The sequence below is a fragment of the Eleutherodactylus coqui genome, chromosome 9, assembly GCF_035609145.1.
Source record: "Eleutherodactylus coqui strain aEleCoq1 chromosome 9, aEleCoq1.hap1, whole genome shotgun sequence".
In the NCBI taxonomy this organism is placed as follows: domain Eukaryota; kingdom Metazoa; phylum Chordata; class Amphibia; order Anura; family Eleutherodactylidae; genus Eleutherodactylus; species Eleutherodactylus coqui.
The window spans coordinates 76,166,030-76,188,353 of NC_089845.1; the positions used below are offsets into that span (position 1 = coordinate 76,166,030).

At 41.3% G+C, this 22,324-nt stretch overlaps 1 protein-coding gene across 8 annotated transcripts in view; it reads right to left on the reverse strand.

Annotated features, from left to right (window-relative positions):
- Positions 1-22,324, reverse strand: part of PTPRM (protein tyrosine phosphatase receptor type M) — a 665,244-nt gene that overhangs the window by 106,652 nt on the left and 536,268 nt on the right. For all 8 annotated transcript variants that reach the window (XM_066579573.1, XM_066579570.1, XM_066579568.1 and 5 more), the window contains one exon: positions 3,789-3,876. In XM_066579573.1, coding sequence (XP_066435670.1) covers positions 3,789-3,876 — 88 coding nt within the window. The remainder of the gene's footprint in view (positions 1-3,788; positions 3,877-22,324) is intronic.

Sequence of the window (22,324 nt, forward strand, 5' to 3'; positions counted from 1 at the left end):
TGCCGATTCCAGCCTCCTGATTGGCTGGAATCGGCACACGTGACGGGGTGGAGCTACGCGATGACGCGTAGAAGGGGGCGGAGCCAGAACGCCGATCGTGCCCGGACCGACCAGAAGGGAGAAGACCCTTCTGCGCAAGCGCGTCTAATCGGGCGATTAGACGCTGAAATTAAACGGCACCATGGCGACAGGGACGCCAGCGCAGGGAAGGTGAGTATATAACTTCTGTATGGCTCATATTTAATGCACGATGTATATTACAAAGTGCATTAATATGGCCATACAGAAGTGTATAACCCCACTTGCTGCCGCGGGACAACCCCTTTAACATCTAATGTGGTTACTCTTTATGACAATGCAGATTCTGATACTTTGACTTAGGATAGATCAGGTTTAAGGTTGAAATGTGATTTTTGTTTTCACCCATTAGATGTTATAATCCAGTAGAAAGGCTTATTCACTTGGTGACTAAAGACGTTCTATAGCAGACTACAGTGAGTGCAGGGATTCTTTTGGAACATTTGTTGGTTTGAGTAAACTAGACGGTGCTGACATGACTGGTGTTCTCAAAAAAACCCAACAATGTCTAACTATTAAAAGTCTAGCCAAGTACAAAACTTTCTTAATGGAAAGGTTTACCCTGGAATCCGCAGTGAGTCTTGAATGGTAATCAATAAATAATAAAAGAAAATATTTGGCTGTCTCGATGTGACAATTTGGTTGACTCAATATAAAAGAAAAGTGAGTATGTCCCCCGGGCCTCCAAAAAGAAAGAAATATTGTAGAAAACTCTAGTGTGTTTTGCTACAAAATAACACCAGAATAACATCCCCATAATCGTTACTTGCTTAACAATACGGATATCTTTGATATATTCAAATGAATGATCACAGTGCTGATGGTTGGGACACAATAACTGCAGTATATACATATATACTAAATAATACTGTACTAAAAACTACCAGGAGAGAAACTTTACATATTTCGGTTACTCCTACTTATACGGTACCAACATTAAAAACAGGACATTTCACAATGGAAAGTGCTTGAAATGGCAAATGAACAATTATAACAAGTTTAATAATCAGTATTTCCTGGCTAGTAAGGGACTGCAGAATGGAATTTGCAAACTTAAATCTTTGCAGACTCCCAAAAGGTCTATCTGTCTGCTGAATTAAATTAAAATGGGTCTTGTCCAGGTGCTCTGCGCTCGCTCCTCTTACTCACTGTAATAAATTACTTTTCTTCCTGATGGCACAGCTCCTTATTGCGTCCTTCCCTTGCACTGCGATAAGATACAAGCTAGTTCTTAATGCACCACAGGGCTTAATTAAGCTCTTGTACCAAAAAGTCAACAATGTCAGCAAGTGACATTTAGTCTAATGTAATACGGGAATCTAAAGATTTGTATTCAAAGTTATGTGTGTGTCAATAGAAGTTTACATTACTGCAGAGTCAACCAATATAAGAGAGAGAGAGAAAAAAATTAAATACTCCATGAGGCATACGTACTTTAAGATTTTTAGGTATGTCTGGATACTAAATCTTCAAACAGGGAGACGAGAAGTGAAAAATAGTCCATTGATTTTATAAAAGTGCTACTATGCATCAGGGGTAAAAGTGCCATAGCGGAAGAACCAGTGCTAAAAGTCTGCAGAGTTTTAGGGTAGGATGATGGATAGACAGACAGACAAGATAGATTTAAAGGGGTTATCCCACCAAAACATTTATCACCTATCCACAAGATAGATGATAAATGTTTGATCAATGGGAGTCCAACTGCTGGGACTCCCAGGAATCACGAGAACAGCTCATCCCCGAGTCACCTGAGAAAATGGAGCCGGTGTGACACTTTTGCTGTGTGCGGCCATACATTATCCTGCTGGAAAATGCCTCTTGGAAGCCGCCATGAGAGGAACACATGTGGCTGCAGGATGTCCTGAACATATCGCCGAGCTGTCATTGTCCCTCACACCACTACTAGGGTTGACTGACTGTTGTATGCGATGACCCCTCAGGCCATCACACCAGCAGGGGGCAGTGTGCCGCTGGACAGAAAAGGCAGGATTGATGGAGGTCTACTGGAGGTCTAGCGAGGGTGTCCTGAGCCTGGTCGCCTTGTGTGCATGCCCTCACACATCCACTGGTCCCAATACCTCCTAACACTCAGGTCAGAATGGCCCAGGTGGTCGGTAATTTATCAATACAACTAAACAGCTTTTCACATTCCAATTTTGTGTCCTCTCTAAAACTCTATTAGCTGATCAAAATCTCTTCGATTGCATAGTAGAGGGATATCTAGTGGTAAACAAGCTCTACACAAGTGGATAAAGAGGTGCTCTACACACAAGGAGCCTCTGAGAGCCTTTTTATAAGCCATGGTTGGAACCACTCATGCGGCAAGACCATTATTCTAATCACACCACAACTCTAATGATTTCCATACCTGCCTGAGATGTAACTGCATGCTAAGATCTGCAGCAAATATCTCCTTCTATGTACTTGATTTTCTTTTTTTTACAAAGACTGCAAATAAAGGTAATTATTATTATGTACATCACTAGTCCCTTCTTCTGGTAGACTCAGGGGTGCACCGTTCTCGTGATCTCTGGGGGTCCCATTAGTTGTACTCCCAAATATCAAGCATTTTTCACCTATTTGGTGGATAGGTGATAAATGTTTGTGGTGGGAAAATCCCTTTAATGAACAGCCCTACGTTTGACCTCTACCGATACTGTACACCAAACGTGGCATGCATTGTAAGGCCTCCTGCACACGGGCGGATTTGCATTGCGAAATGCAGAGCGGGATTCTGCCTCCAGACTCTGCAGCAAATCCAGCCCGTAGCATGCTGTGAGAAAATGTGATTTACTGCCCATGAGCGGAAATTGATTGCAACTTTCTGCTCGCGGGGAAGAAAACGCTACCTTAAGCATGTCTGTGTGTTTAGCTTGTATGTTCGTATGTTTATGTAGAGAGCAAAATAAACAGGAATGACACCATCAGCCACAACCCCTACAAATGACCGATAGATTATCCGAATTCTCCAACCAATACCTCATTATTTACTAATGTACATCTTACCACCATAACCTTATATCTATCATATTGCAGTTTACATGTCAGACAGTCAACTGGAACCAGACGAACAATATATCCCTCCGATTTAATAATAAATAATGTTTTTCAATGACTTTCCATAATTTTTAACTTTTCATTCAAAATGTTTTTTTTTTAATCCCGCTGGGAACATTCTAAACGTAAAAAGAGGAAATTGAGTCAGTTATGTGAGTTCCAGCATAATTGTCTATATGACAGGAAATTTTTAAATATATGCCTGCTCTTTGGACTCAGATGATTTATTTAACAGGCACAAAATTTGTAACCTTTTCTTCTGAACGATTCACGGATGTTTCACATTTGTAAAGGTTATAAATTTGCCTGTGTAATGAATTATTTAATTTTAGGCCTAAATCTCTCCGAGACACAAAAAAACTAACTTTAGATAAATGGTTGCATAATTATCTGCTGTTGACAATAAGGAGATGAAGGAAAAAAAAACAAAAAACTGAGCCCCACCCTTGCTCTGCTCAGGGTCAAGGAGGGTTATTAGATATTTAATTTGTAGACTCAAGCGCTCATTAAGCAAACACAATCTTGCTCAGGGGGAGGTTTAAATATAATTGTCCTCCAAATGCATGCTGGTAAATTTTCCCGGTCATTACTATCAAGAGCTGGCACGGTAAAGGAATGATATGCAGTGCCACTTTCATACTGTCAACACTTACATGCTATGATATTCCCATATCTATTCTTCATTCTGTTCTCGTCTTTCTTTGCAGAATCCCACGGTGCTGACTGTCCTTCAAAGAAGCTCTGTAGAAAAAAAAAAAAAGTGTCACTAAATGTTATGCCATATAGAAAAAGGAAAAAAGAAATATATGTAGTCCAAGGTTAGGGGAAGAATTACAGCAATAACTTCTTAAAAGAATGGAAATGCCAGGTTGCCTGAAGTGATAGAAATGATTGCCTAGGCTGTTCACAATGATTTAATTATCTGGAGATCTATCCGAACAATCATGTCTGCTTCATTTGTGGAATACGCAAGGTACAATTTATGTTGTCAGTATCACATATGCCTTTCAAAGCAATACCACCCATGCTTCCTCTTTAGATAATGAGACTAGAACAAGCAATAATAGGAAGATAAATGGATATTCACAAAAGAGTATGATAAGCTTCAACAATGTGCATGTAGATCAAGTCAAAACAGAAACGGACCAGTCTCCAAGGGCTAGACGAGAACTAAGGAATGATTGTCAATTATACCTACAATGTAGACTGTCACCGTTTACAATAGTATAGAAGGAATATATACTACATACCCAATAAGAGCTTTTGTTGGGAGGACAAATGTCTTTCTATAGTACCCTATTATTTTATTGATTTGCTTATCTTGCCTTCTCTCAGTGATGAAGACTATCTATTCAGATGGTATGTATATTGTTAAAGAGCCCCTCTGGCAAAAACACATTTTTTCCATCTGTACCCCCCCCCCCCCCATCCCCTCACCTGTCATTGTTTGAGTATTGCAGTCATTTTCATGTGGTGCAGCCCTCTGTCTGATGCTTATTTGGCACCAGCTCCCACTTTTCATCAATCCAATCATCCATCAGCACAGCATTGGCTAAGGCTATACCCTTTAGCCTGCTGGGCAGACAGTTTAAATTCTTTATTCACCTAAATAGACTACAGACCACAAGTATGTAGTCAAAAAGATGAGCTGTGATTTCCCTTTATTATAACTGTGTGACAGCAGCTCTTTGATCATCATCCAAAACTGTGAAAAAAGTGTCTATGTCCCCCCACTAGGCAGTTTCTGTGGAAGGATTTGTGTAATAGTGTAACACAGATTTAGTAATTGACTAGAAACTTCACACAAGCTAGTAGATCTGAGCTGGTCAGAACTGAGATAACATGGCCATCTGCAGAGAAAGTTTCAGATAGAAAGAAATTACTAACCAAGGTAACACTAGCTCACTAATATATACTGGGGGGGAGCTACATGATGATAGGGGAAAAGATCACCAGAGTGGCCCTTTAAATGACATATTATATTATCCTCCCCGACAGTAGGATAGTTTGTTGCAGAGATAAGTGAAGTTATATTTGGAAAAGGGGATATATTAAAAAAGAGGTTGTTTGACTAAGTTTGAGAAAATTTGTGTAAGATGGTTCGTTATTAGAGATGAGCGAGCTTACTCGGTTCGGGTGTTTTTGGACCCGAGCACTGCTTTTTCCGAGTAACTGACTACTCGGACGAAAAGATTCGGGGGGCGCCGGGTGGCGGCGTGGTGGAGCAGGGGGTAGCAGTGGGGAACAGGGGGGAGTAATCAGTTTTGTCCGAGTAGTCAGTTACTCGGAAAAAGCGGTGCTCGAGTCCAAAAACACCCGAACCGAGTACGCTCGCTCATCTCTATTCGTTATACATATGATGATGGATAGTTCACATCGGGTGCTGGTTGCATTCAGGTATTGTAGAAAAGTTGATAAGATTTAGAGAGGGTGAAGGAGAGGGGTGAGAAGGTGGAGAAGATTTCGTGTTTTTTTCTTTTTCTTCCTCTTTGCTTGTGTCTGAATATCTTTTTTTGCTGGGGATGAGGGTGATTATGATTTGTTTAAACATAGTGATGATTAATTGCATTGCTCAGGTGGGGTAATTTTATGTTCTATGTATATTATGTTTATGCATGTATAAATGTGTAGAAATTAAGGGGTAATTGTATTCAAAATATAACTGCAATAAAAATGATCTGATTTGTAATATGAATGTAATATGCATTGTTAGGCCTTAGTCAGACGGGCGTTTTTAGCCGCGATTTGCGCATGCGTCCGGCGATTTTATAAAACCATTGCTTTGCAATGGTATCGGACACATGAGCGCTTTTTATGCGCTCGTCCGATAAATTATAGAACAGAAATCGCAGATCGCACCTATGTGTGATCTGCGATTCCTGTTCTCTCCTCTATATGCGCTCAATGGGGCCGGCGGCAGCAGCACCGACCCCATTGAGAACATATAGAAGACAAATCATTCTTCTCTGCCACAGCTGTAACAGCTGTGGCAGAGAAGAACGATGTTTGCCCATTGAATTCAATGGAGCCGGCAATACAACCGTCTCCATTGAAAGCAATGGGCTGCCGGCGATCGCGGGATGAATTGTCGGGAAGGGCTTAAATATATAAGCCCTTCCCTGCAATTCATCCTAAAATGTGTTAAAATAAAAACAAATTGTATACTCACCTTTCCGCTGCAGCCGGAATCCAGCCGCGGCCGCTGTCAGTTCTCCTGAACTGCTTCTCGGCACTATTCAGCCGGCGGGGCTTTAAAATCCCCGCCTTCTGAATGATCTGCCTCTGATTGGTCACAGCCTGACCAATCAGAGGCAGGTTTCACTCACACACCCATTCATGAATTCATGAATGGGTGAGTGACTGCTGCCTCTCATTGGCTCAGCGGGAGCTGCCCCTGATTGGTCCCGCTGAGCCAATGAGAGGCAGCAGTCACTCACCCATTCATGAATGGGTGTGTGAGTGAAACCTGCCTCTGATTGGTCAGGCTGTGACCAATCAGAGGCAACTCATTCAGCAGGCGGGGATTTTAAAGCCCCGCCGGCTGAATAGTGCCGAGAAGCAGTTCAGGAGAGTATACAATTTTTTTTTATTTTAACACATTTTAGGATGAATTGCAGGGAAGGGCTTATATATTTAAGCCCTTCCCGACAATTCATCCCAGGCTCGCCCGCAGCGCATTGCTTTCAATGGAGCTGGCTGTATTGCCGGCTCCATTGAATGCAATGCGCTGGACAGCTCCGGCCCGTTTCTAATGAAACGCGGCTAGGAGCAGATTTTCGGGCGATTTTTCGGCGCTGGTCACGCGATTTGCGCATGCGCATCCGTCATGCGATGCGCAAATCGCGCAAAAAAACGCCCGTGTGACTAAGGCCTTATGGGGGAGTTAGGATAAGTAATTGTCAGACAAAACAAGCCCATTAAGCAGACAGATATGTATGGCCACCCTTAGGCTTCTTTCACATGAGCGCATATCGGCTGGCCATTTTCACGGCCAGCCAATATGCACAGTGATCTGATGCATTGGATTCCAATGCATCAGATCACATGGGTGTATTTCTGAGAAGTAAAAACGCCTGGCCAAGCCAATATAGCGCTGCGCATTTTTACGTCAGGCCCAAAAGATAGTCCTGGAACTATCTTTAAGGCCGGAATACGGGAGCCCATGGCAGCGGCATGGCTGCTAAACTCCCTCCCTCTGTCACCCCCCCCCCCCCGTGCAGGCTCACCTCTCTTCCTCCCCGCTCGTTCTGTGCAACGGGAGTGGGTGGGACGGGGGGGTGGGCAAGCACTGGTCCGCCCCGCCTCCTCCCATTGATGCTATGGCCAAGGGGCGGGGGCGGACCTGTGGTCAGCACCATGGACAGCGCCTCAGCACAGAGCTGACAGGCTAGCCAGCACTCGCTGTCCTATCTAAAAAAAAGCTCTGTGTGAGCGCTTCCATAGCAACCTATTGGTTGTTATAGAAGCGTGGTTTACATGTTGCTGTAGCAGCGTGTAAACCACACTCGTCTAAATGCACCCTAAGGGTGCCTACCCACTAGCGTTTTTTTTTTTCACTGCGAATTCGTGTGTTAAAAATGCAACGCAACTTGTGTTTTTGGTGCATTTGTTTTTAACATTAGAAAGTCCCATTGACAATTGGAAAAAAAAACGCGAATTTGCAGCGGAAAGAAAATCCTAGTGGGTAGTCACTCTCAAGCTGTAAAAACAGCTTGAAGGGCTTCCTAATGCTGGGTGGGATTTTGCTTTTGACAATTTAAAAAAAAAAATGGCGGAAAACCCCTTTAAAGCAAACCATTGAACAGTCAGCAACCAATTAAATTAGTGAGCAGCATTGAGCATGAACCATTTGGCCCCATCTCAGATGCTGAATGCAAGTTCTTTCAATGCACAAGTAATGTTCTGTACTCATAATATATAAATCCTGTAATATTGTTTTGCAAACTATTGGATAATGCTGGTCAGTAGTAAACAGCTGTAACCTTTAATCCATAAATACCTGGCTGGTTGGACAGTAGACAGAAGAAACAGAGCGGCCTTGACACAGGCTAGGGAACAATGAACGGCACACAATAGTTTCTTTACTGCATTGTAGTATCAGGAGAAGTTATTATAAATATATGTTCAATACAACTTCTCTACAAGGCTATCATAATCCAGTTTATGAGCTAACAGCTATTTGTGTGTACATGCGCCTAATGTATAAAGGAAGATGTGGTGGTGACCTTCAAGTAGGCCACGAGTCACTACAGTTATCAAGCAAAGAAAAAGTCTAACATACGGCAGTAAAAATGTCTCTTTCACAACACAGACGTCTATCCAGAAGAAAAACTAAACATATCTTCACGACCACCGCATATGTTTTTGTGACAATATTCCCCGGAGGTATCTGCTGGACGAGTCATTTTATTCTACATAGCAAATCAATAGTAGGAAAAAGTCTTATAAATTAATTAAATTCTTGTACGTTGCTGATACTTTGTTTTTTTCTCAAATTTGATGTTACAAAAAGTCTGAGTCTGTCAGTTTGCATACTGGTCAGTGAACATTGAGAATAGGCTGCCACTTCCTTTTTTTGTAGAGATCCCCTTTTCAGCTGTGTACACTGTCGGCATGTGGTCAGCAGGCATCTGATTATCATTAGACTCGCAGGGGCGTAACTATAGGGAATGCGGTTGCACCCGGGCCCAGGAGCCTTAGGGGGCCCATAAAGCCTCTCTTCTCCACACAGGGAGCCCAGTACTATGAATAAAGCATTATAGTTGGGGGGCCCTGCTACAGATTTTGCATCGGGGCCCAGAAGCTTCAGGTTACGCCTCTCAGGTCAGAATAAAGCAAATATCTGCAGGTGCTGTAGCGGCGAATAGGCAAGATGACCGCTCATATAATTACCTTGTTTTCCCGAAAATAAGACAGTGTCTTATATTAATTTTTGTTCAAAAAGGTTTAACTTTTTTACATGTATAGCTGCCTGAACACTATTTAAATTGACATTTTTAATTAACTGTTAGCAGGGATTAATTTTGGAGTAGGGCTTATATTTCAAGCATCCTCAAAAAGCCTGAAAAATCATTTTGCATCCTCATAAATGCTGGAAAATCATGCTGTGTCTTATTTTCAGGGTATGTCTTATTTTCAGGGAAACAGGGTATGTAGAGAAAACTACAGACAAGAAAGCATATACAGTGAAAATGTTTGTACAGTATATATTCTAGGAGTGATAATTTTATACTCATTGAACTGTACATGCAGTTAATTCATACTGTGCTTGTGGACATTGAATGCTATGACTACATCTATGCTTGATTATTAATCCTACATTGTTAATGGATCCATTCCACAGTGGATCCAATTTTAATAAAGAAATGCATATATCTACATTTGTCCTATATCACAATGTATCTTTGTTCTTTTGTACGTATAGGGATAATGGCTACGTTTAGGATATAGAAAACCTTGTACTGCAATGAATGGACTGGTTAAGAAACTATTAAGCCATATATCTAAAGACTACTGATTTAAAAAGTAGCTGGACAGCCTTAAAAGAGTGGGAGTTAGATACATACAGAGAATGCGACTAGACATTGAAGAATCAAAGTGTTTTTAGCAGAAGGGTCTTTGCAGTTAGGCCTTAGTCAGACGGGTGTTTTTTCGCGCGATTTGCGGATCGCATGACGGATGCGCATCCGCAAATCGCGTGACCGGTGCGCGCAAGTCGCCCGCAAATCGCCCGAAAATCTGCTCCTAGCCGCGTTTCATTAGAAACGGGCCGGAGCTGTCCAGCGCATTGCATTCAATGGAGACGGCAATACAGCCGTCTCCATTGAAAGCAATGCGCTGCGGGGAGCCCGGGATGAATTGTCGGGAAGGGCTTAAATATATAAGCCCTTACCTGCAATTCATCCTAAAATGTGTAAAAATAAAAAAAAATTGTATACTCACCTTCTGCCGGCAGCCGGAGCTCCGCGCGGCCGTCCTGCAGTGGGTGTGAAGGGGGTGTGAGTCAGACCTGCCCCCTGATTGGCTCAGCGCTGAGCCAATCAGAGGCATGCCTCACTCACACCCATTCATGAATTCATGAATGGATGTGAGTCAGACCTGCCCCTGATTGGCTCAGCGCTGAGAGGCAGCAGTCACTCACCCATTCATGAATTCATGAATGGGTGTGTGAGTGAAACCTGCCTCTGATTGGTCAGGGCTGTGACCAATCAGAGGCAGATCATTCAGCAGGCGGGGATTTTAAAGCCCCGCCGGCTGAATAGTGCCAAGAAGCAGTTCAGGAGAACTGACAGCGGCCGCGGCTGGACTCCGGCTGCAGCGGAAAGGTGAGTATACAATTTTTTTTTATTTTAACACATTTTAGGATGAATTGCAGGGAAGGGCTTATATATTTAACCCCTTCCCGACAATTCACCCCGCGCACGCCGGCAGCCCATTGCTTTCAATGGAGCGGCTGTATTGCCGCTCCATTGAATTCAATGGGCAAACATCGTTCTTCTCTGCCACAGCTGTTACAGCTGTGGCAGAGAAGAATGATTTGTCTTCTATATGTTCTCAATGGGGTCGGCGCTGCTGCTGCCGGCCCCATTGAGCGCATATACAGAAGAGAACAGGAATCACAGATCGCAGATAGGTGCGATCTGCGATTTTTTGTTCTATAATTTATCGGACGAGCGCATAAAAAGCGCCGGACGCATGCACATGCGCAAATCGCGGCTAAAAACGCCCGTCTGACTAAGGCCTTAAAGTATATTCTACATGTTGGGAATAATGTTAAAAATAACCTGTCAGATTCTTCCCTGAATAGTTACAAATGGGAAGCTCTATTGTTTTCCAGTGTTTCCCTTTTAAAGGGACATCTCATAAAGAAAACTCCTTTGGAATAGACTTTTGATTGACATTGGTTCCAGCAATCAGCTATTATCACCAGAGGAAGCCACGTCCGTGACTAATATAGAGGGAAAACATAGTATTACATGAATGCTACAGGGAAGGGCTGTTTGTTAGCAACGCTATGCTTTGGTTCATTTAGACATGCTTCGAAAGGGAGACCCCAATGTATAATGTTCATATGCCGTAATAGAGCCATGTGGAAAGGGGGTTTCTTTACGAGACAACACCATGTTGATTTTACATTGGCTTATACTGGTAAAGTCAGAAGAGTCTGTAATGAGTGTAGTAAGTGCAAAATCATCCTAGCAGATTTATGTTATATGCTGTGATTGTTGATTATTTAGTTTACTTCAACCACTTAAAGACCAAAGAGTATGTGTCCAAAAGGACCAGACGCTTTTAAGCGATTTTACCCACGTGGTGGTTCTATGGTCCTATTTTTTTTCTTGAAAGCCGAAATTATTTTAGCTGTGTGTTTTGTCACATATAGGACTACTTCTAATACCTTTTTTCACAGATTTTTTTCTTATTAGGGTAATATGTATAAAAAGTAAAAAAAAGAACTATCAATTTAAAACTTGTCATTTTTAAAATGATTATATTTACATTAAAACAAAGTATAGGAATGGATTCACTATTTTGTTTAGGACATTGTTATATGCAATTTGTACAATCCCAGACGACAGGGCGGATGTTTAGGTTGCCGTTGGGTTGCATATGCGTATATATGTGTGTATGTGTGTGTGTTTATATATATAATTTTTTTACTTTACTTTATTCTGTAATTTTTTTTCAACTTATTTTTGTAACTTTTTTTTAACATCATATAAGAAATCTGTGGGACAGTCACAATTTTTTTTTTCAATTTCACACTTTTCCACTGTAACTGTGACATTCATAGGAGCAACAACAATTGGAGCCCCAGTTACAGGGGAAAACATCACCTTAGTGTGGCAGTAGTCATTGACAGAGCTGATCAGGTGTCTGCTAGGATCCAGCACCTATTACATGACATGGGTGGCTGACCATCATCATTCCTTACATAGCGCTCATTGAGCACTGTGTAGCCTGTAAAAGAGAAGGCAGAAGCGGTTAAAAACTGCTTTTGTATTCTCCTTTCAGTCCTTGGCTGTGTTTGACAGCTGAGAACCCAACCTGCTCCTGCTAGATTGCAGGAGCTCTAACCCTTTGCAATCCAATTTTGGATTCAGGGTTTCCTAGGGAGGCTTTCTCTTTCTGCCATTATACAATGGTGCCAGCTGCTGGCTAGAGCCAGTACTGCGATATTTGACATGCTGGAGAGGCCCCCCGACAACAGAGCGGCCAGTAATCTACAGTAAGAATCCCCTGTCAGACGTCTTCCAAAATCAGAGTTGTACAGCCTTCAATCAGAATGTCTTCAGACGTCAGACAGTGGATTGGAAAGGGTTAATCCTGCACCATATATTTACTGTCAGCCAGAATTAAAGCCCAGGACCACATCAGTGTTGGGTAAGGAAAATTCTGCATCTATGAACAGTCACACATGTCTCTCAATGGTGATAAAAAAGAGAAGCAGCTCTTATTTTACATTACTCTCTTGTTTATGTCTTGAGTGTCACTTGATACCTACATTGTGGCTTTCTAAGAAATGTTTCTAGAAAACACTTCCAATAAGCTCTACACATGTATTGGGTACTGTTGTATCTTGTCTCCAACAGAATAATGGGTGAAGACATGCTTTGGCAGTGTTAAGTTAAAGGACATGTCCCCAGCGGCTGATTGGCTGCCGCAGATATGCCCTCCTGAGCTGGACCTCCTGCCTCATCCTCCCAGGTCCTACACAGACATATGCTGCTGGAAGTGGGGCTGACTCTGAAACTGCGGCCGCTACTGTTGCTAGAGTGACAGTGGTCCCTGCTCTGCAATGGCCGCAGGGAGAACAGGGAGAGTGACAGCGTTGCCAGTGGCAGCGGCGATGATCCAGCACAGCAAGGCCCTGAACCGTGCCATTTGGAGGTAGCTCAGCGCGGATGGCATGGGACCATATGAGATGGTAGGCTGTGGGGGGTTACGGCTTCAAGGTGGACGGAGGACGCCATGGGAGACCTCTGCAAATGTAACAGGGAGGTGGTGAGCGGAGATGCCACATTACCACCGACGGCAGGACACTAACAGGGTCAGCAGGAGCCGGCAGTTGTAAAAGTCTGAGACCGCCGGCGGGGGGAAAGTCACAGGGTCGCCAGCAGCTGACCTGGAAACAGCCGCTAGGAACTACTGTCCCCTGCCAACCCATGTCTACAACCCTACTTCTGGTTTAGACAAGATACAACAGTACCCATGTATTGTACGCAGAGCTGCATGTGAAGAAAATTTACTCTTAGATTAGTACTAAATATGGGCCTATTTCCTGCTGTCTAAACCTGGCTGTGTTTTAGGGAGCATTATCGGATTCCATCAGGGTTTCCGACACAGCTGCCGAAAACAACTCTGTGACGGAACCCCCGGACGTAATCAAACTCAAGCATTCACTGTCATTAGTAAAGCGGACACCACTTTGGTGTCGATTTTACAAGGGTTCTGTTTATTTTCATTGTATTTGGAGTATAAAATAGCATAATCAACTACACTATTCTATACTCCATATACAACGGAAATGAGTGGAAACCCTGTCTAAACGACCCCAAAGTGGTGTCCGTTTCACTCACAACAGTGAATGGTTCCGTTCAGGGGTCCGGTCACAATGCTGTTTTCGACAGCTGTGATGGAACCCCCTGACAACATCCCATAATGTAATTTTAAAACACCCATTGAAATGCTCCCTGAAAAATACAGGTATATGAATATTTCATAAGATGCATCACCGGGCAAGTATATAAAATACAAGAACAATTACTCAGCTGTGCGTTTCTCTACTATGAATTATATTTGTGGAACAATTGAGGGCAATAAACTAGACTCTGTCTTTTTTCCAAGTAAACAGACAAGAATTATAGTTTGCCCATGAAATTGGCAATGAAGTAGAATACTTAATTATTCAAATGACATAAATACTATCTATATGAAAATAAAGGCTGTATTTATAATTAACAACGGGTGCATTATAATTACATTCAACATCATTTGCATAATTTAAGATGCTACAAATCGAAGAAAGGTTTTTCATGTCCACTTAATGGCAAGTAATAAAATATAAAAGGATTGAAGAGGTTATTTAGAGTAAAGTGATGAATATTTTTTCCCCGAGATACCATTTCACTGCTCATTACAGTACAATGTTAGACTGAAAATCATCAGATGAAAAAATAAATAAAAACACTCAAGCATGTTTTGCCTGAAAAGCTCGAACATGCTCCATAAAACATCCAAAAACATTACAATAATTCATACTTATAGTGCAAGTTTAATAAAAAAATATTTGAATTGAACGTTCGCCTTTGGAAATGTTACAGTATTTATCTAGATTTATTTTATGAAAGTAGTTGATTAATTTGGTATATACAATGCATTATGTAGTAATGCTGAGTTAGGGCTCATTCACATGACCGGGATTTTGACACGTATTACGCACGTGATACACGGCCGCATGATAGGTGGTGAATGGAGTCCATGAAAGTACATAGACTGTCATTGATCCGTTCGCATTAGCGTGTGAACACCGTGTGTAGATAGGTGCATGAGAAAGATCACAGAATGCTCTATTTCACCATCTATAACTAAAACATTGCATATGGATGACGATACATAGGCAACGCCACTATGAGACAGAAGGGGGAATTAAAAAAAAAAAGACAAAAGTCACACTGCACCTGGCACTGTGTGCGACATACACATATGGCGATAGGCGTCTCTCTGCCAGCTCACAAAAACTGGTAAAACACTGCGTGAACCACACAGGATTTTAAGCATACAGTTGTGTGAATGAGCCCTTACACCTAGTATCATAGTCTAAGCTACTGGTTGTTACCAGCAACAGTTATTGGTCTTGGCAATAAGCACACCTTTGCAATCCAATTTTGGATTCAGGGTTTCCTAGGGGGCTTTCTCTTTCTGCCATTATACAATGGTGCCACCTGCTGGCTAGAGCCAGTACTGCAGTATGTGACATGCCGGAGAGGCCCCACGACAACAGAGCGGGCGGCAATATACAGTAAGAATACCCTGCCGGACATCTTCTGACATTGGAGCTGTACAGGCTTCAATCAGAATGTCTTTAGATGTCAGACAGTGGATTGGAAAGGGTTAACAGTTTAGGTGAGCTCTAATACATTGAAACAGCTAGTTTTACATCACATTACTGTATGGTGTTAAAATTAAATTTCCCAGAGTTCAAACCCCCAAAACAAGCTATATGTCAACATTAGACCAATCTGGAATAATGGGAGATGGCAGAATTGATTAGGAATTATCGCATGGGATTGGCTATGTTCTAAAACTTTGATCGACAACACGAAGCGACTATACACAATGGGTAAAACTGAATTATTTTGTAGTCTATCCTCTATAAAAAGATATTAAATGTAGAATATATTGGGCCATTAAATAGGTCAATCACCTAAACTTACTCTCTGCAAAAATCTGATTAAAAAGATAGAAATATACAGAGAAAAAAAGTGTTAGCTTGACCACTGCCAAACCTACGTAACCTTCATCTACTCTACGCTAACTTATTGGGCTTGCCTAAAAATATTCTGAGGCAAACTGAGACTTCCTGCAGATTTGAAGGGCTCACGTCAATCCCTATGCCATAGATCAGTAACCTATCATCATACTTTTGAACTCTGCGAGGAGCAAGAACAGAGGAGGAGGTAATCAGTGAGGAAGGTACAAGAAATCTTGGTTGCATATTATCTCATTGTCTCAATTTATAACAGTTCATCTGAACCCATCAGAGAGCATGATGCATCGTTTTGAGGTGCCAATTAATCACTGGCTGCTCTAACGGTCAACAAGTACCATTTCTGCAGAACGGTCAACACATTCCCTCCCAATATGGGCCATTTCAAGATCTTTCAACCCCAAATGTAATCTATTTACATTATTGATTACTCCATAGACAGGAGAAGACCATAGGACCACCTTTGGCCACTATATGCCCACACTGTTTAATGAAAGATCAGAAAGTTAGCACTCCTCTGACACTGAAAGGCAGACTTCACTATAAAATAAGAATGTTCTTTAGAGACAGTCAATAATGATAGCTTTTACGATTTCAATATATTGAAATATATTATTTCAGAAAATTAGATGAGATGCCCACAGCAACCAAACATCTCATTGCCATTACTTTATAACCTACATAGGACAACTGATGGAAACAATAGGATTGGTTTTATACCAGTTTTTTTACCCCCTGGTAGTTGTATTGTGATTAGAGATGAGCGAGTATACTCGCTAAGGCACATTACTCGAGTGAGTAGTGCCTTAGCCGAGAATTCTCCCGCTCGTCTCTAAAGATTCGGGGGCCGGCGGGGGAGAGCGGGGAGATCTCTCCCTCCCTCCCCCCTGCCCCCCGCTGCTCACTGCCGCAACTCACCTGTCACCTGCGACGGCAGCCACATTTTTACAGACGAGCGGGAGGATACTCGGCTAAGGCACTACTCGCTCGAGTAGTTAGCCTTAGCGAGTATACTCGCTCATCTCTAGTTGTGATCATTTACACCATGTCGCTTTATTATAATTATATCTAAGCAGCAACAATGTTCAATGTAGGAGGCTGTTCACATTACATTTTAGCCATCCATCTAGCGTATGGGTATTGCAATTTCGGGAATACTATTTCACAGTGTTCGAAATCACAAAACAAAGAAATCACCCATAACATGTTTATTTTCAAAATGCTTTAATTTAGAAAAAAAGTAAATATATTAAAATGTATTGCTTGATGTACCCCATAGATTACAACAGGTCACTTCCATATGTTTAATGTACATTTTTTTCTCGAAATGCCTAAAAAAAATTCTCAAGTATTCGACTACAAAAATAAATAAAAAATGAAGTCATTACAGTGAACAGGCACTTAACGTACATTAAAACCACGCTATGAGCAGCCCCTACGATGGACGTGATCATTCCAGACACTAACAGCAGTTTACATGAATCTACTGGTGTAGCGTCCTTGTAAAAAGAAAGACATTGGTCCTATATAAAAAGCCATGACTTTTCGAGCTGTCATGTATTGCTTTACGAATCCTCATTTTGGATTCTGCTGCCTTGCTCCATCCCATTGAAGCCATTTAATGTATGTCTTTATAAGGTGGCAAATGCAAATATATTATTTAAGAAGGTTGGAGTGACTGTACCCTTTAATAATTGGATTTAAGGCATAACTAACATATTCCTCTCTTGTGGATAGTTTAGTGACTCATAAATTTTACATTTTCATATTCATTATGGTAGTATATTTTACCCCAGAGAAAAATCTGGAAAATTTCAGCATAACTACATTTAGAGCTTGATATAAGTAAAATTCTAATTTTGGAGGGAAAGAATAAAATATATATGTATATGTCAGCATAACAGAGCTGATGGGACTAAAAATCTCAAGAAAGACCCCCCAAATCAGTCCCCAGTTTTTGTACTTTGAGTCTATATTTATATCCAACTTTTTGGCCGTGCTCTTCTCACTCAACTGACCTAATGTCATGAAAGTTTTGATTTCATTATTATGTGAAAATATTATTCATGAATGATAATGCAGGCATAATAAATTCATGAATATTAATAAACCTACATATTAAAAAAGTATTTTTCTTACTTTGCTGTGATTTCTCTCAAACTAGAACAAATGGCAGTAATCCAACAGAGCAGATACGTATGATAGGCCACCAGCATCCAAATCAATCACAGAGTGCTTAGAAAGGCTAGACGTGAAACGGGATCCAAAGGATGTTTAATTATTAAGATTGTCTGAGAGTAGGTTTTAATTTCTTTAATAAAGTTAGAGGGCATTATAAAGCCTGGCATTTAACATGCAACAAGAAAGGTGTGCAGCAGAAAGTCATGCCAATTACCGAGTGTAATGTTACAATGTGCACCGTGTGAAAATAGGCTTATTGAAATGAACATAAAATATACAAGTAGATACAAAGAAGAGAATAAATCAAAAAGGAAAGAAAGAAGATGGTACGTTTTGCTGCTACTGCAGCTCAAAAGGCTACATGTACATTACAGATGTAGAAACAACAATCACTACCCTCTTTCTAGATAAATTGTCATTAATCAAGAAGATGGACTAGATCAAAGCTCCCAACCAAAGGTGTAACTTGAAGCTTCTGGGCCCCAATGCAAAATCTGTAACAGGGCCCCCAACTATAATGGTTTATTCATAGTACTGCGCTCACTATATGGGGAAGAGAGGCCTTATGGGACCCCTAAGGGACCTGGGCCCGGGTGCAACAGCATCCCCTATAGTTCCGCCAGTGCTCCCAACCTAAGGAACAAAGAGTGAAGCTTTTCTTTATTATCTGTGGCTGTTCATTGCTCTTCTGTCTTCAAAAAGTAGTCAAATCTAAATTACATATAGTTTCCCTAATACCACACAGTACCAAGAAAGATTTCTATTGGGCACTCCCCTTATGTCTCATTTTGTTCACTACGTGGCCCACATGTAGCCAAAATTCTTACTACAATATACTTTATCCATCCCAACTACATTCCATTCACCACTGGAGCGGGGCTCTACTCAAATATTTCTGTTATAATCCAATAATAAGAGGTCACAAATGGATAATACATGATTGTTCCTCTTTTTTGTTCGAATTTTTTGTTGAAATTGCCAAGTCATGTATGATTATTATACCTGACTCAAAATGCTTCTACATGAGAATTCAGAACCTTTCTTGCTATTGATAACCACATGTACATGTATTTGGACTTACTTTGTACATTTTCATGCTATTTTGTAAAAGCATGACAATTTGCAAGTGGCAAAAAGTGGAATGGAAACAGAAAAAAGTTAAGGATTAACAGGGTTGGGCACAAAAAAGGTGAGGTCTAGTACATTTAGATGCAATGAATAAGGTAGTTGCTTTTCACCTATACTGTATTCAAAAGAAGGGTTTTATGTTATAAGGAAGTGGTCTATTTGGCTGAAAGTTCACCAACAGCCTTTGTCCAGACACACTGGTCTATATGTTTTGTTTTCTATAAATTGGTTATCATGCAGTAGGCCATGACATACATTCAAGGGTTTTTCCCACTACTTAAAATAGTTTCACAGCCACTCTGAACTTCCTGGTTGTTCCTGACAAGCACATGTGACTGCTGCAGACAATCACTGGCTTTTGAAGGTCACTGCTATGGCCAGTGATTGGCTGCAGCAGCCACAGATTCTGGTGATCAACAACCACGAAGTACAGAGTGGCTGTGAAGTGATTTTAGGTAATTGGAAACCACTTTAATATACTGGCCATAATATTAGCATTTTGTCCATACTATACATTTTAGTTTGTCTCTACTTCAACCACTTCAACCAGTGCCCTTATTTGCAATGTGTCACATCCGAATCACATGACTTATAGAACAAATTACAATTTTAGGAACATACTGCATTACTCCTATAAAAGAATGAAACTCATTGGATGGTTCTTATATGAATTCTCAGGGGCATTCCTAATAATAATCTTTATTCATATAGCACCGATATATTCCGCAGCGCTTACAAGACAGGGGAAACAGATACAAAAACCATGGTTACATGTAGTAATCAGTTGATGGAAACAGTAGGGGTGAGGGTCCTGCTCCAACAAGCTTACATACTACAAGTAATGGGGTGATACAGAAGGTAAAGGGCTGGAGATGTGCACTGTATGGTGAGGTGGAGAGTGTTGGATGTTATACTCATAGACAATGGTCAAATTGAGCCGTATAGTGGCGGAATCGGTATGACTGAAGGGGGCAGTTGATTGCGGCTGGCAGGGATTGCAGTCAGTAGGACAGGGAGCATGTTATCAGGCGGAGTACAGAGAAGTTTGGTTTAGAAGATACGGTATGCCACCCTGAAGAGGTATGTTTTTAGAACACATCTGCAGGTTTAGGGCTCATGCAGATGAATGTAATATTCTGCGTTGCTAGCAGCGTACAGAGCACGCTTATATATGGAACCAATAGGTTCCTAAAGAAGGATTCACATGGATGACTGTTTGGTATGTGAAACAGAGTGCGAAAGAAAGATAGGACATGCGTGCCCTGCATCTCAGCTCGGTGCTGCACAAAAGTGGGGACTAACAGGAATTTACAATGGGACATTTAAAATGTGCTTTGGGACAGCACCTCTTAAATGTCCTGCTGTAATCAGCAGTGATTTCCTCCAGTCCCGCTGCTGGGCAATTCCCCAGCTGTTGAGAGCAGTAGGGGACTCCCTCCACCTCTCTCCCCAAGGGATTTCCCTATAGCAGGGAGCTATAAGGGGGGGCGGAGTTAAAGGGCTTTCCCCAGAGTGTGGGAGGAGGGTGTGGGGCTGGACGGATCCACCCTCTAGCCCCACCCCCTCTATCTTTGCTATGGGGAATTTCTGTGATAACCCCTATAGCCCCGCCCCTCTATCTGTGCTATGGGGATATCCCTCAAGGATCCCCAGAGGAAGGAGAGAAAGAAAGAGCTAGGCTATGAGTTAATTCCCTATAGCACAGAGAAAGTCCAGACTATGGGGAATTAACCCATAGCAGGTAGAGACAGAGTGGGGCTATGCGTTAATCCTGTAGCCCTGCTCTCTCTTTCTGCTATGGGGAAATCCCAAAGCCCTGCAGAGCTTCTTCTCTCTCTCCTTCTGGAGCAGCTACGCTCTTTTCAAGCGCAGTTGCTCCAATGAGCAACTGCACGTTCACGCGATCTTTACAGCGCTGTTACCAGTACGTTCATCTGCATGAGTCTTTAAACATACAAACCTTTATAACTTACACTTGATGTAATCTTAAACCATTTTTGTTAAATTTTTAGGCAACAAATATTTTATTTTACATGCAACCCTACAGTATATCTTCCCTTCTCCTTTCCTTTTTTTCATGTCTGTTCCTTCCTTTTTAACTACTTTTTCCTTTTTTACATTTTCACATTTAAATGCACAACTTGTATTTTGAAAACATTTAAAATTGAAAAAATAAATATTTTTTGTAAACAATATACAGCAATCCTATAGAGGTAACAAAATGATACTGCACTCTGGAAAAATAGCAGTAAAATATCCTACAGTACTTCCAGCACTGAAAAACAAAGTAAAAGCAAATAACTGCATTAAGAAATCTTTACTTTGCAAATAAATAGAAAGTTTAGCTATCAACATATGCTCTTTCTTCCAGTGACCTAGAATTAGAAAGAAAATGATATGTTCACACATGTACTTTATTCTTTTGTCTTACAAAAAGGGTTGTTAATAGTAAATCTTTGCCTTTCTGGGGATTTTGTTAATTATCTACTTGCTTCGAGTTGCTGGTGTAGAGCCTTAAGAATAGTAACTACTATATTTTAGGTTTATAGAATAGAATGGTAGAGTTGAAATACATCTACAGGGTCTTCTGGTCAAACCCCTGCTCAGTGCAGGATTCACTAAATCATCCCAGACAGATGTTTGTCCAGCCTCTGTTTAAAGACTTCTTGTGTAAATGGGAATAGGGAATAGGGCTGTTCCCTCTGCACTGTGACAGCCCTTCAGATATTTGTAGACAGCTATTAAGGCTCCTCTCAGCCTTCTTTTTTGCAAGCTAAACATTCCCGGATCCTTTAACTGTACCTCATAGGACATAATTTGCAGACCACTCACCACCCTGGTAACTCTTCTTTGATCTGGATTGTTGATTTCTTTTTAAAATTGGGGTGCCCAGAACTGGACATAGTATTCCAGATGAGGTCTCGCTAAGGAAGAGTAGAGGGGGATAATGGCCTCACGTGATCTAGACTCTATGCTTCTCTTAATACATCCCGGAATTGAGTTTGTCTTTTTTGCTGCTGCATCATCTTGTTGACTCATATTCAGTCTGTGATTTTTTTAGTATACCCAAGTCTTTTTCACATGTGCTGCTGCTTTGCCCAATTCCTTGCATTCTGTATGTGATTTTTACATTTTTTTTGCTCAGATGTAGGACTTTGCATTTCTTCTTGTTAAATACCATTCTGCAAGTCACCGACAATGCTTCAAGCATTTCTAGATCTTTTTGAATCTTCTCTATCTATTCAAGGCAGAGCCTTGTGCATCTTACTGTCCCCAGCCACCCTTACTTCCTCGAACATTTCCTCCCTGTTGGTAAGAATTAGGTCCAAGATAGAAGATCCCCTTGTTTACTCTTCTACCTTTTGGAAGATAAAGTTGTCAGCAAGAGCG